Source organism: Salarias fasciatus, chromosome 18, assembly GCF_902148845.1.
Source record: "Salarias fasciatus chromosome 18, fSalaFa1.1, whole genome shotgun sequence".
In the NCBI taxonomy this organism is placed as follows: domain Eukaryota; kingdom Metazoa; phylum Chordata; class Actinopteri; order Blenniiformes; family Blenniidae; genus Salarias; species Salarias fasciatus.
The window spans coordinates 7230154-7243864 of NC_043762.1; the positions used below are offsets into that span (position 1 = coordinate 7230154).

Consider the following 13711-nt stretch of genomic DNA (forward strand, 5'->3'; position numbering starts at 1 on the left):
TGCTCCGACCGGACATCAATTTGAGAGCGGGGCGAGCTCGTCCCTCCTCGCCGTCCCGGCCTGAACGTGGGTGATGAACACAGCCCGTGACCTTGAGTGGAGCGCGGCCAATACGTTAGTTTGATCAAGCCCCGGCGGTGTCACAGCTGGAAATAACCTCTGCAAATGTCAGAGATCATCCACAACATTCAGGCGGCTCATAAATTGGACTCATAAATTAAATCTCTCATATTTCACTGTGTTTAATATGCCAGACGGGAGCAGATGAAGGATTATTTATGTCAGGGAGCCCGGAGACAGGGACACCGGGAAAATGACTGCCAGCATCCAAAGCCACATTTCTCCATCCTTCTCCGTCTTCGGAAGTCTATCTGTCTCTGCTCGTTCCTCACCTCTCTTTTATCATCTCCCCCTCTCCTTTATTTTCTGTCTTACTGAGAATGCACCGACCCCAAACTTAACTAAGCTGCACATCATTGATTGAACCAAGAGGGATCGGCGGTGTCGGTGCAAGACGGATCTGCTCTTTAAAGCTTTATGGATCGCAGACATTTGGAAGGGACGGGGATCTGGAAGAGACTACAGCTGATGTTAATCCTGTCCAATGATTTATTTACGGTGGTCAATCAAGTGAATTGGAAGTGTCTGCTCGCCACGTGGCGCTCAGTCCTGTAACAGATGATGGATAGAGGGATGATGTGACAGGAGCAGTTCTACCGCGTTACTGTCCGAACCCTAAAACTTTTAAAGGTCTCTGTGCTTTGATATTAATGTCTTCCTCTATACAGTATGTTCACCTCAGAAAACACAGTTGTCAATGAAACGCATCGATCCAGGGTGATCACAGAGTCCTGCTCACCATTACTGGAACGCATTATTCATCTTTTGCATGATACATTCAATATCAATGTCAATCCAGAAACAATAAGGATCTTTTAATTTGACAAATAAATATTATTTGACGTGTAGTCGTCTAGAAGCTTCCTGAACTGCTCAGCTGGTATTTTCTCCCACTCTTCCTTTGCCATTTGTTCAAGATCTTCAGCATTTATGGGATTTTTCCCCCCAAAATAGAGATTCCAGCTCAACCCAAAGATTTTCAATCAGATTGAAATCATTTTCCCTGCATGACTTTTGGTGTCTCCTCTGGGTCTTTGTCTTGCTGAAGGACTCATGATCTTCAACTGAAACCAGGTTTTTTTTTTTTTTATGTAAGAAATATAATTTTGTTCACCATTTCTTTCAACAAAAATCATCTTTCAGACAAATTGGGACTGAAATATTATTTCTGTTAAATGTGTATTTTTTTCCACGTTGTCTTTTCAATACTGTATGAAATTAAACTTTTTGTTCCTGATTTGGGTGCAGCAACTGACTGTTGGCAGAAAATGAGGTATCTTTAGTTTAAAACTAACCAAGTAATAGAATTTTAAAACAAATCTCACTAAACAAACTATGAAAATCTCTCCGCAGACGATCAAAAGGCTAATTGCAATATCTGCAGATTGGTTGGTTTGGCCGTTATTTTCCGACCTCAGCGAGCCAAAACGCTGCCACACCTCTGATTTGAAATCGCCTGAGGCCACTAGAGCTTCGCCGTCGTCTACACCGAACGTCTGCGTGACGTAGGACGTCGAACACGTTTATCAAGAGGAGAAGCGCTCAAAAGCGAGATTGCTCCCTCTGCCGTTTGCTTCATTTTACACTCCGTCGATTTAATTAGTCGACTTTTTAACTGTCCTAACATCTCGACTGGGTATAGGACATTTTACTCCAATTTCTCTTGATAATACTCTGATTTTATGCTTCCTGTCATATGGTCAATGCAGCCCTCCAGCATGATGGTTCCTCCACCGTGCCAGCAGTGCCAATAAAGGTGAGCAGGTCCGTTTAAAATTTTGTGAGGAGGCTTGATTTTTGCAGCCACACTGCAGTGTGTAGCAGCCCAAAGCCACCCGGAAAACTGTTTTTTTTTTTTTTTTTCTGCTGCTGCTGCTCGAAGCATCCTGAATGTGTGACCTTTTGGGAAAACACTGCAGAAGTCGCTCTTTCATATCTCACAGCCAGTCGACCAACATCTGCAGGCTTCACACAGTTTATCTACTGTCATCCCAGAGCATCACAGTCTGCGGGAAATGGGGAAAAAAACGCCTGATTCAGAGTTCCTCTGAGTGACTTTTTAAAGAAAAGGTTATCAGACTGAGAGGGGGAAAAAAACAACTTGGTATTAGAGTAAAACCCAAATAAACATCCAGGACATCTGCACACACTTCTTGGTGGTAAAAGGATCTAGTGGGATTACTTTAATTCTATTTCATGCTCTATATATTTTCAGAATAACCTCATCATCTTTACAGTTTCAGCACAATGAAATAATCGAATCCATTCACAGAGAAGCAACTGTGTGAGCATGCATTAGTCCCAGTCTCATGTCTTGTCCATGCATGTAAGACACTGTAACTGTAGACGCTGGAGTCGCAGTAAACTGTGTGTGTGTGTGGGTGTGTGTGTGTGTGTGTGTGTGTGTGTGTGTGTGTGTGTGTGTGTGTGTGCGCTCCTGAAAGCACCGCACTGAATTCCAAGGGAGGCAAACATGTAATCATCTGCAGTGCAAAGGGGCTTGTGACTGTCTGACATCAGACCATGAATGACACACTGAGCAACACATCATATTTGCTTGGTTACAGCACACGACGCACGGTCAAGTGACTGTCTGGCAATTTATTAAGGCTTGGCAATTCAACCCTACCACATACACACACACACACACACAGACAGTGACAGGACAGCATGGAGAAGGGGAAAAGTTAAGAAGCGTCTGATGAAGGTTTTCCGCAAAATTCCACATTTGTGGGGACTTTCTCACAGTTTTGATCAGAAATCAAAACCCCGGATCAGCAGGGGCATGTCTGTGCTGTCCTAATATCTTTTCAAAGCGGTGATTCATCTTGAGAAATAGCCCAGAGGAGGAGGTCTGCTCTTATGCATCACCATGTGACATGAAATGAGTGAGACAACAGGTTTCAGAGGTGGAAACACGGACGGCTCCTCTGCTCTGTCTTACAGCCAAACGGGCTTTAAAAACTCCACATTTACAGTTTCAGAACCTGCAGTCAGCCGCTTAATGGGGACATGTCAGATATGTCAAAAGATGCAACTTGTATAGACATCAATGGGAAGATTTAGAAATAAAAAAAAAATTATTCATTGTAAGATTCATTAAAACAAAGAGTCCACAGAGAGAGAAGTGTTGACCTTAGAGAGAGAATAGCTTACCTGATATTTCGGACTGGGGGACTCCATCCAGCGCGAATCCTTTCCCGAAGTAAAACTGCCTGATATCCGAACAACTCCGCGCTTTGCTGTTCCATTTGTCTGCGGAGGCTGGAGCCCACAGGGAGCCCAGCGCCAGGGCTGCTACGAGGATGAAGGAATCCATTCCGGGACGACCGCCGGCTGGGGCAAGTGCAAATCAGACGAGCAGGAGACCAAGTCTCGCACTTAGCAGGAGACTCCCAGATACTGTAAAACAGGGTTAGTCTGCGCCGCTGTGCGTAAAATATCCTCCTCCTCCTCCCCTTCCTCTCTCTCTCTCTCTCCCTCTCTCTCTCTCCTCTGTCCTTTCAGCGCGAGCGCAGCGCAGAGGTCCCGTCCCTTCCCTCTCCTGACAGACAGGACAAGGAGCTTTAATATCTCTCACAAATTATTATCTTCTCATGCGGGACACCCAACAAGAACACAAAAAAAAAGAAGAAGAAAAAAAAAGCGCAGCGCTGCTTCTCGCGCGTCCACAGCTTGGCGTTTGGCGCACCTATACGGGGGAGAAGCAGAGAGAGATGGAGGAATTAGGTTACGCGTTTGCAGCTGAAATATTTTAAGTCATGTCAGAAAATAGCCCCTGCAGCCCTGCGTGTGTTGACTCACGCCTGCCGGAGGGGTCCGGGAGCGGGAGGCGCTCAGAGGACGAGACGCCGCGGCTTCTCTGGACGGAGCGATGGCAGCGCTGCCACTCCGAGGAATGAGAGGGAGGGAGGCGGGGAGACAGAGAGAGAAAGAGGGAGAATCAGAGAGAGGGAGTGAGGTGGCGAGCTCATCTTTGCTATTCCCGTTTTATTTTGTGCCATCTATTTTTACGCACGTGTCAGAATATCCTGCAGATTCGGGTCACTTTTAGAAACTGGGCGGTTTTCTGGCTTCCAGGTGAGGAATGCGCCATCCTGACAGCTTGATCACCCCGGACCAGGTGTCCCAGGTGGAGAGTGGGCGTGTCCTCCGGCCCAGGTAGCCACGCACGGCGCGGGTCAGTCCTGTCTGCACTGTCTCCACTGCGAGGAGACAAATCACTCCTCAAGGTGCAATTAATCCGCCAACAAGCCGATACCTGCCAGGTGCTGCTGCCAGGTTACCTGTCACCTGCTGAATGTCGTTATAACCTTTAGTTTCTGCTCAGAGAAAACACGTTCCGCCTCAGTGTGAGAAAGTTTTGCACCTTGGTTTCAGGCTACAGAGATGAAGGCATTTCTCCATTCTCCGGATCAGGAGGAGGTTCTCCTATCAGCTGCACTGAAGGCTGCAGACTCTGGAGGGAACATGCAGAAAATTGACCATTTTCATCAAATCCGTACTCACTTTGTTGTGATTATTTATTTATGCACATCTGCAGTTTCCCAACTCGATCAGTAAACACTTTGTTTACCATGTAATCTGCACGTAGAACACAGCTTTTCCTCAGTTTCTGAATTACCTCTAATAGGATCAATGACTCATAATTCCCAGCATTCCAGTAAACTGCAAACCTTTCTCTCCCCGCTGTGTTTCTCCTGTTTGACAGGAAAGAGAAATCTGTGTAGTTCATGGTTGTGGGTGTTGTCAGCAAACTATAATGTATCGAAAGACTCGAATCTTTCAAAATCTTTCATGATATTGCTTCTACTAAATATAAAAACCAGACCCAGAAGCACACTCACACAGAGGCTGGTGTGTTGAAGGGTTTATTGAAGTCCGTGGGTGTGGAAGTCAATATCAGAGACACGAGAGGCTGCTGGGTGACCGGGAGCGCACACGAAGTTAAGAAACATGAACTAACAACCATCAAAGAGGAGAGAAGGGTTTGAATAGGGAAGACATGGGTGCAGCGCGTGAGCGTAACGAGCACCAGGAGGGGAAGACACAGGAGCGGCGTGTTTCACTCTGAATCATCTTTAATGATCCTGCAGCGAACTGACAGCCTGCGATCGGCCGCCGGTCCCAACAGGACGACAACACAGGTGTGTGAAAGAGCTAACAGGTTGACTCAGCCGTCTAAGGACGGAGCGTTCAAACGTGGATGCTGTCAACAAGCAGCATCTACATGTTAAACATGGTGCAAAACACACCGAACGGACATTAAAACGGGTTTCTGGGTTTAATCGTTTCATTTCAATAAGTTATCTCATCTGAAATAATGTCTCATCAGACCTTTGAACGTGTGGAATTAAATCAGAAGGTGTTTGATAGTGTCACTCCTGAGGAATCTGTAAAAATAAAAAAAACTGATAACATGACAGACAAAAAAGTGAGAAGCTGACAGAAAGAGAAGGAGCGCGCCGCTCGCCGTGTTCTGCCTCCGGATCACTGTTTACAAAGACAGACATTGTTGGTGAATACATCAGAAGACGTTACTCTGTAATTACTCCAAACGGAGGACAGCCTCTCACGTATCGCCGACTGACAAACGGCTGACACTCACTTCCTATTATTACAGCGCTGAGACCAGCGGGCCAGGAATTACACCTCGGTGCTCCGGTGTCAAGTGTTGGCGTTGGCCTGTGGGCCAGCGTGCGTCCTCTGGCGGATCCGCGGCGGCGCAGTGGAGGGAAATGTGTAACCGAGCCACTCACAGAAGCCGCTTCCTGATTACGTGTGATTCTCTGGGTTCGCTGTTGTCGTTGCTTTAAAGCACATGTGGCCAGAGGTTAATACGAGGGGGTACCCAAAAAAAACCGGAATTTGGTCAGAAAACAATAATAATAATGAGTTCCGACTTCTGGCCGTCAGATGTGCTGCAGGTAAGCCTCATGCACATCTGTGAAAAATTTGAGCTCCGAGAGTTACACTGACGCCTGTCAGGAGCTATTTATAGCAACAGAGTGCAGAGGCGGTCTGCGATTTTTTCCAAAATGGCGACATTGACGGGGAAGCCAGAGCAGCGCGTAAACATTAAATTCTGCTTTCTGCTGGGAAAAAACAGCAGCAGAAACACTCACCTTGTTGCAGCAAGCCTACAAGGATGATGCTCTGGGGAAGAATCAGGTCCATGAGTGGTTCGGGTGGTTTAAAAAGGGCCAGATGTCCGCGCGTCAGGTGCGCTCAGCCGTAAAAACAATGCTGAGCTGCTTTTCCGCTGTCCAGGGTCTCGTCCACAGCAAGTTTGTCCCTCTAGGTCAGACTGTAAACCAGGACTACTACATGGAAGTCCTCAGACGGCTCCGTGAGGAGGAAGCGGCCCGCGGAGTGGCGGAGTGGAGCCCGGTTGATCCACCACGACAGTGCGCCAGCGGACACGGCGCTGCGCGTCACGCAGTTTCTGGTGAAGAATAAGATGAATCTCCTCTCCCATCCGCCTTATTCGCCAGATGTAGCCTCGAGTGACTTTTTCTTGTTCCCCAAGCTGAAGAAAGAGCTGAAGGGACAGCGGTTTGCAGATGTGGAGGAGGTGACAGAAAAATCGCAGCCGGCAAAAAATGGCACTTTTACGCGCGGGTCTGACGACGCATTGGTGAAGCGGGAGACACAGCTGGAGCGCTGCATGAATGCAGATGGGGATTATTTTGAAGGCGACGGTGGTGTTTTATTTTGAAATATCATAAATAAAAAGTTATAATCAAATTCCGGTTTTTTTTGGGTACACCCTCGTACGTCTGGAGGCCTCGAGCGCTCCCGGGTGACGATATGTCAGCCTCCATTATATATGGGTTTGTGTATGCGTGACCTTTTTGGTGTGTAACACCAGTTTATGTGTCTGCCTCTGCAGCACATGTGGCCACAGGTCGCCGGTGCCGCCGGAGATCCGAGTGGCCCTCCACCGTCTGCCGTGGAAACGCTGTAATTAATGCTCAGCAAAGCCACAAAACAGCCGTGTTTTCTCCGGGCTGCGTCTGATTGAAGTTTTATTGGCTCTGACCATGAAAGGCCTCCTAATGAGGAGCAGGATGCTGGGGGAAGTTCGGGAGACGCGCGGCGAGGAAGCGAACGGGGAGAGAGGCCGTCCCGTTAAGCCGCGCTCGCTTGACGAACTTTTCCCCGAGAAGAAAGAAACGGCTGATTCAACACAATCTGTTTCACCTTAATGGTGCTCAGCTTCAGGTGGGAGGATTACTGTGAACCAGTTTGTCCATCAAACTTACGGAGGAATTACAGTCGATCATCAGCAAACGAGGAATTTCTTTCTCTGGCTTTTTTTTTTTTTTAATTAATATTAATTTAAACAGATAAAAGCAACACATCAGGACACGTGTAGTCACACAACTTTTACATTTCCAAATCTTCACATAAAGAATATATGTTTATTGACATTGCTTTGGTTTGGAGGCTTGGCTCTGGACTCAAACCGGGGATCCTCCTGAAGTGCCCATTAGGTGATTACAGCCTTTCTTATGTTCGGCCCAACAGCATGACCTTGAGACGGACTCAGTTTTTATAGGAACAGTTACAGTGACGCTATTTATTGGTTGGCAGCAGTGAAAATAAAAACGAGGATTTATTCCTTTCATGGTTTCTTTTGTGTCCAACAACACAAACGCTGCTTAACTTGCCGCCCATAAAGACACGGTTGTTTCTTTGTTTACCGTCTTTCCGAGTTACTGTGGAACAACACGTATTTTTCTCCTGTGAACAGCCGCAGAAGATTCACTTCAAACGCGTGTGTGTGTAAACACAAATGCAACAAAGCAGCCGGACCCTGAGAATCTGACAATAGGAGGAGAAGACTGAAGGCGAGCCGCGACAGAAGGGAGTTTGTTACAGAAACCGCTCCTCGTCCAGAGCAGAGCCTGCTGCTCTTCTCCCCTCATTCCCAGCTTGAAGGCATTCAGGTGAGTGTTTCCCATTTCCCAGTTACTCGTGAAGGCAACATCAGCGAGTTTATCAAACATCTGGCTCTCTTCAGATGGCCTGAAGTCCTTCCTGTCTGACCAGGATGTGATAATGAAATGCACAAGCACGGTAAGCGTTTGCGTCACACCCACAGTATACTTTGTGGTGATACACACACACACACACACACACACACACGCTCATGGCCCTGCAGTGTTAACGGGCTGCGGTGAAGGAGCAGAGTGGCGGGACTGGCCAGTGAACGGGGATCACCGCCGGGCCTCAGCAGGGGTTCTGTGTAGATGTCAGGGTGCCGTTTCAACAGATGTAATCAGCCTTTGGAGGAGGATCATTGTGACCTCCCCACTAAAATCCACCTCATCCCGCCTCTTGCAGATAGCATCGATCCTGCATCCTGTCTGGGTTTTATGTCGACCATTACCCAGAGTTCAGCTCGTCCACCTGAACGCTCCAGTGTGTCCGCATTACTCACCCAGCCCCTCGCGCCCCTTTTTCTTGATTCTTGTTCATTGTCTCTTTTCTCCAGTCCATTTCATTTATTTAACTCTTGTCTGAACACGTCGCTCTTTGCTGTTTTTTTTCCTCTCTCTCCGTCTCCTCATGAGAATATATAACGCCCACATCCTTGGCTGTTAAAAAGCAGTTTTGCAGAGTTGTTTAGATGCTTTCCTTCTTCTTCTTCTTGCCCCTCCCTTCACTGTCATCCACTGCTATATTGTGCCTTGATCACATTTACCCGGCGTCTGTCTGTGCAAACAGCCTCCTCAAACAGCGGCTGTGCCTATCTGCATACACAGAGGCCTCCCTCGGCTGGCGGAGCTATAAAAAGACGTCAGAAAACAGCGGCGGTATTGATGGTGAGTGCAAAGGGTAGGCAGACAGTACAGTATGGAAATATGACAAATAGCAAAGGAAATTGAGGGGCGAGAGGCTCATGAGGCAAGATAAAGGATGAAAGAATGTAATGATGGATGACATGAGGAGAGTGACAGAGGAGTGAAGGACTGGAGTGCAAGAAAAGAGGGGGAAAAAAAAAATGATTGAGATGAAGTGAAAAGAACAAACGTCCAGAAGGGCCCTTCACTTCTCGAGGGGCGTTCTCGCCAACAGGCGTCGTGGTGCATGTGAAATCCCCCCCATTCCCCCCCACCCCCGGTGAGGTGTTGCGTGGTGCTTTTGTGCGTCTCCGTGAGCATCCTGGCTCCGAAATCTGAGAACATCTCCTTCTACATGCAGGCAGAGAATCTTGGGTGCAACAATGAAAAGAAGCACTTTGTTCCAGATTACCTCAGGATGGAGCGGAGTGCATAAAATCTAATTGAAACACCACTAACAGCTCAATAATGGCCAATGAGCACTTTTCTTTTTTCTTTTTTTTTTAAAGTGTGCTCATGTACAGTTTCTCCTGCAGTCATTTAGCGTCGTGGGAGAGAACTGGGAGAGCGCCATGAGGAAGCCTCCGTCGATCGGCCCGCCTGGCAGCAGCACGCCCTCCTTCATTCACCTGCACGCCGTTCTCATGCCACTGCCTCACCTTCCCCGTTTGTCACGGGTCTGTGAGAAATGCATCGGCTGCTTCTTTCATCTGCGTCACGCTGTGAGGACTCATAGGCTCATGTGAAGGCCCGACGGGGCTGAGGGATGAAGACGACGTCTCAGTTCGGACGCACACCGTTTCATCCATGTGAAAACAGCCGGACTGTTCCGTGAGATCCTGATAGCCGTTCCCGGTGATTCATTAATACATTACTATGTATATATAAAAACATTATAAATACATTAATTATATATGTATATGAAAAAAAAAACCCATCAAGACTGGCCGATCTCGTTTCCCCGAGAAAACGACCTTGACGGTGACCTTGGCTGTGAAGCGGCGGCCTGGGAGGCCGGATCCGTGTGGTTCTCAGCCCCCCGTGAGGAGTCCCACATTATTTTCTCACCGGGACTTCAGGATTCCTCGGACATTCCTCCGCCCTCCCCCGAGCTGAAGGCACTTCATCTCATCACTCCTGCTCTCATTTTCCCAATTTGCTTTTAATGAGTGAGCCGGCATAAAAAGAGGAATGCGGCAGGTTCGAGCAGCGGATTCCTCACAGAGAAGCACTCCCAGCTCCCAGCAGCACTTTCTTCCTCGTTCAAAAACAGCGCAGAGTTTGTTGATCACTCTCTGCTGCTAATGAGGGATTTCCACTTGGAAGCATTGTTTGCTCGGATGACGCTGTAAACCGGACCGTGAATCAGCCCTCTCCTGTCAATCTGTCGGCTGAGAACCGGCTCGGTTGCGTTCGGCTGTCAAACGAAGCTTCCGTGCGCAGAAAAAGACGCCTGGCTGCGACGAGTGCAGCTAGCGTGCGGCGATCGGCGCGGCGCACGCCGCATGTTTTACAAGGCGCCTGCTGTAGCTGCCGCTCTCCAGCAGGGACTCGTCATCGCCGGGCAGAAACACTCTCACTTATTGATTTGACGTGCTCGCTCCCGTTAGATCCTCATCAGCTTTAACTCATGGATGCGTTCGCAGAGCGGAACACGTGTGCCAGCGCTGCTGTATTCTCTGATGAGGGCATTAAAAGTCAAGTCGGATTCAGTCACACGTCTCAAGGAATAATGTGTGTGACTTTTAAAGGAAGGCGAGGAAATAATTAAGACTAACATCACCCCGTAACCCACCGCAGCAAGCGGCGCGCGTTCCTGACAATATTATGATACACGTTCAAGCCTAATTAATAAATGTCACTGAGCTAAAGTGATGGTTATGGAAACACGGTTACGTCCACCTAATGCAGCAGAGCGGGATCCAGCTGCAGTGTTGCTCTTTTTAATTCAGCTGTGCTGGTCCTTTCCGGTCACACCGGGAGTTTCACGGCTTCTTGATCTCATTTTCATTTTTCCACAGGAGATAAGTCCGGCTCCTGCTGCTTTCTATACTCACTGAAAATCAGGGCGGATTAAATAATGTGGATTTTTTTTCTTTTTCTTTTTTTTTTTAAAAAAAAGCACCTTTGACTGAGCTTTGCTGAGCAGTTTTATTCAAATTAGCTCCTGAATATAAAGTTATTTAACGAGTTGAATAGAGAGAAAATCATTAGCTTCTTTGGAAATTAACTGCAATCAGTTAGACAGAAGTGTTTATTTTAGACCTTGTTTCAGGTGAAAAGGCTTCGCTTTTGTGTTTCATTTCAGAAAAGTTTTGCATTCACACGACCGGTCCAGGAGAAGATGGACTTGTGGAAACTTTTGAAGGGAAAATGAGAGACAAGCAGAGGCATGCTGCAAAGTCCAAGAACCGAAACCCAAAGCAAGAAACGTGTAAAAGGAATGCTGGGAAGGCTGTAGCACAGAAAACAGGGGCTGCAGAGGAAACTGGAGCACAGAAGAACTGGAAACAAGACACGCGAGAGGAGCAGGACGGACGTGAACTCTGCGTCTCTGTCTTGATTTGTAACCCAAAGCCTGTCCTGTGTCAGAGAGGCGGGATGTGTTTTAACTATGAGGGCTGAGGCCGCGCCGGGCATGCAACATTGATTCCTCCTGGCCGGCAGAGTCAGGCAGCAGCAGCAGTCGTCATCTCTGAATGTGTGAAGAGGCGAGCAGATCCCTGAATCTGTAATCAGAGCCAATCAATGATGTTCCTGCTCAGCGGCTCCTTGTTCATCGCGGCTCCTGCGTGCACCCACAGGTTAGACAATTAACATTCATGACTCCGATGCCGCTTGTAACAAGAGTCGAGAGAAAAATGCATGAGATAAACCCCCCCCCCCTGCCGCCGCCAGCCGGCTAATACAGCAGTCATGCGGTTTTCAGCTCCATCCTGGCAGAGACGGAGAGAAGAGAAGAGAGAGTTGGAAAGGTGGAATGGCACCCAGGGGAGCCGTGGAACATTCACACTGGTGCTCATCCATCTCCAGGACATGAGGAGGGAAGCTGCCTGCGGCATGCCAAGCAGCCCGAGCCTGGGAGAGAGTCCTGCAGGAGACCACGGCGGGCCTCCTACATATGTGACACACACACGCACACACACACACACACACACACAGAGCTAATTGGAATGGGCGCTCATGCTTGTGGAGCTGCATTTTTCTCAGGTTGGCCACAGTCGTGTGGCGACGTCGGCCCCCTTCACACGGCGTCCGCTTCTTATTGACCAGTTGCGGCGTTTCCGCCGTCCGCACGGAGACGAGGCCCGAGCGTTTTCAGCGGCGCCGAGCGCCGTTGTCGTGGAAACGGATCACCAAAATGCAACAAATGTTTTGCATTTTCTCTTTAAATGTGGTGTGAACTACTCTGTTCTGTTAACAAGCAGACTTTCCTGTTGAATACTGATCGGTACCTTCTGTGCTGCCTTATTACGACTAAATTTACTATCACGACACCTTACAACTACCTGTTTTTCTCATTTATCGACTGGTAAATACCTTTCAATCTGCTTTGGGCTCAGTATATCTGTCAACAGCCTGGCGGGTGGAGAGATGTTTACACATCCGGCGAGCCGCTGAAACGTTTCTTTCCTCTCGTGATTCATCAGCACGATGTTGGACCGAACACAGCATCAACAGTCTGGCTTGATGGGAGAAGCGACGCTGCGCGGTACTGGCCTATAATCCACACATCTCACCAACAGAAAACATTTGGCCGTCATAAAAAGAAAACCTTGGCGGAGAGTTCCGGAGACTGCTGTGCAGCTTCAATCCTCCCATTTCCACTTAAATCTTACAAATCGTCCCAAACTATTCTGGCCTCACATGACCTCTTCCTCTTTTTTTAAACATGATTCATCTGCTGTAATTAGTTTAAGAGCTGATCAGGTATGCAGAAACAGGTGTATCTCACTAACCAGCCGCCTTTCCTCGACATAATTTCATCTTTTTCACAGGCGTAGATGTTTTTAAAAGAGGCTGGTGTTTCGGCTTGCCTCTGTTTTCCGACGTTTAGATTCTTGCGGGATCGGAAATGACTGCATGGCTGAGCGACCGTTCACATTCGATGGCGTTCATACATAACCAGCAGGACTTGCCGGCGGAAGCGTTCTGCTGAATGCAGGATGAGTCGTGCAGAGCTGCAGGTCTTATCCCCTCCACATGCACGGCGGAACCATGTCCCCGGTCAGAAACCAACTGCGTTATTCCATGGAAATCAGCTTTCACCTCATCAGGCTGACAATACACGGCCAGAAGGGTAATGCCACCAAACGCTGCTTCCCTCCGCCAACCAGCAGTGGATGATGGGAAACGCGTCTGACAAGTGGATGGAGAGGCTAAAGCTAACGCGTTAGCATCTGTTGCTCTCACTCTCATTAGCCAAGCAGCTTCCAAAAAGTTGCGTTATCAGTGGCTTCAGGCACCGACAGTGAAATGGTTCCCACGTAAACGACAGTCTAGACTCCGGGGAGTGAAACGTGGTTCTCAGAATCCTCCGCTTTAGTGTTTCCTCTCTATCGCAGACTTTTCAGCTGGGCGGTGCGGTCGTCCCGCTGTAGAGGGCAGACGGTTCGGGCCGTGCCTCTTCCACCCTGCGATTGCGCAGTGTGTGTGTGTGTGTGTGTGTGTGTGTGTGTGTGTTCGTCTTCAGGGAACATGCGGGGGGGGGAAAAAACAGCCTTCTGCATCTCAAGGCCGCG

At 48.3% G+C, this 13711-nt stretch overlaps 1 protein-coding gene across 1 annotated transcript in view; it reads right to left on the reverse strand.

Annotated features, from left to right (window-relative positions):
• The window catches only part of LOC115405113 (glypican-1-like), a 57474-nt gene extending 53718 nt beyond the window's left edge, over positions 1-3756 (reverse strand). Inside the window, exon 1 of the mRNA XM_030114575.1 lies at positions 3277-3756. Coding sequence (XP_029970435.1) covers positions 3277-3439 — 163 coding nt within the window. The 5' untranslated portion in view covers positions 3440-3756. The remainder of the gene's footprint in view (positions 1-3276) is intronic.
• Positions 3757-13711: the final 9955 nt, after the last annotated feature.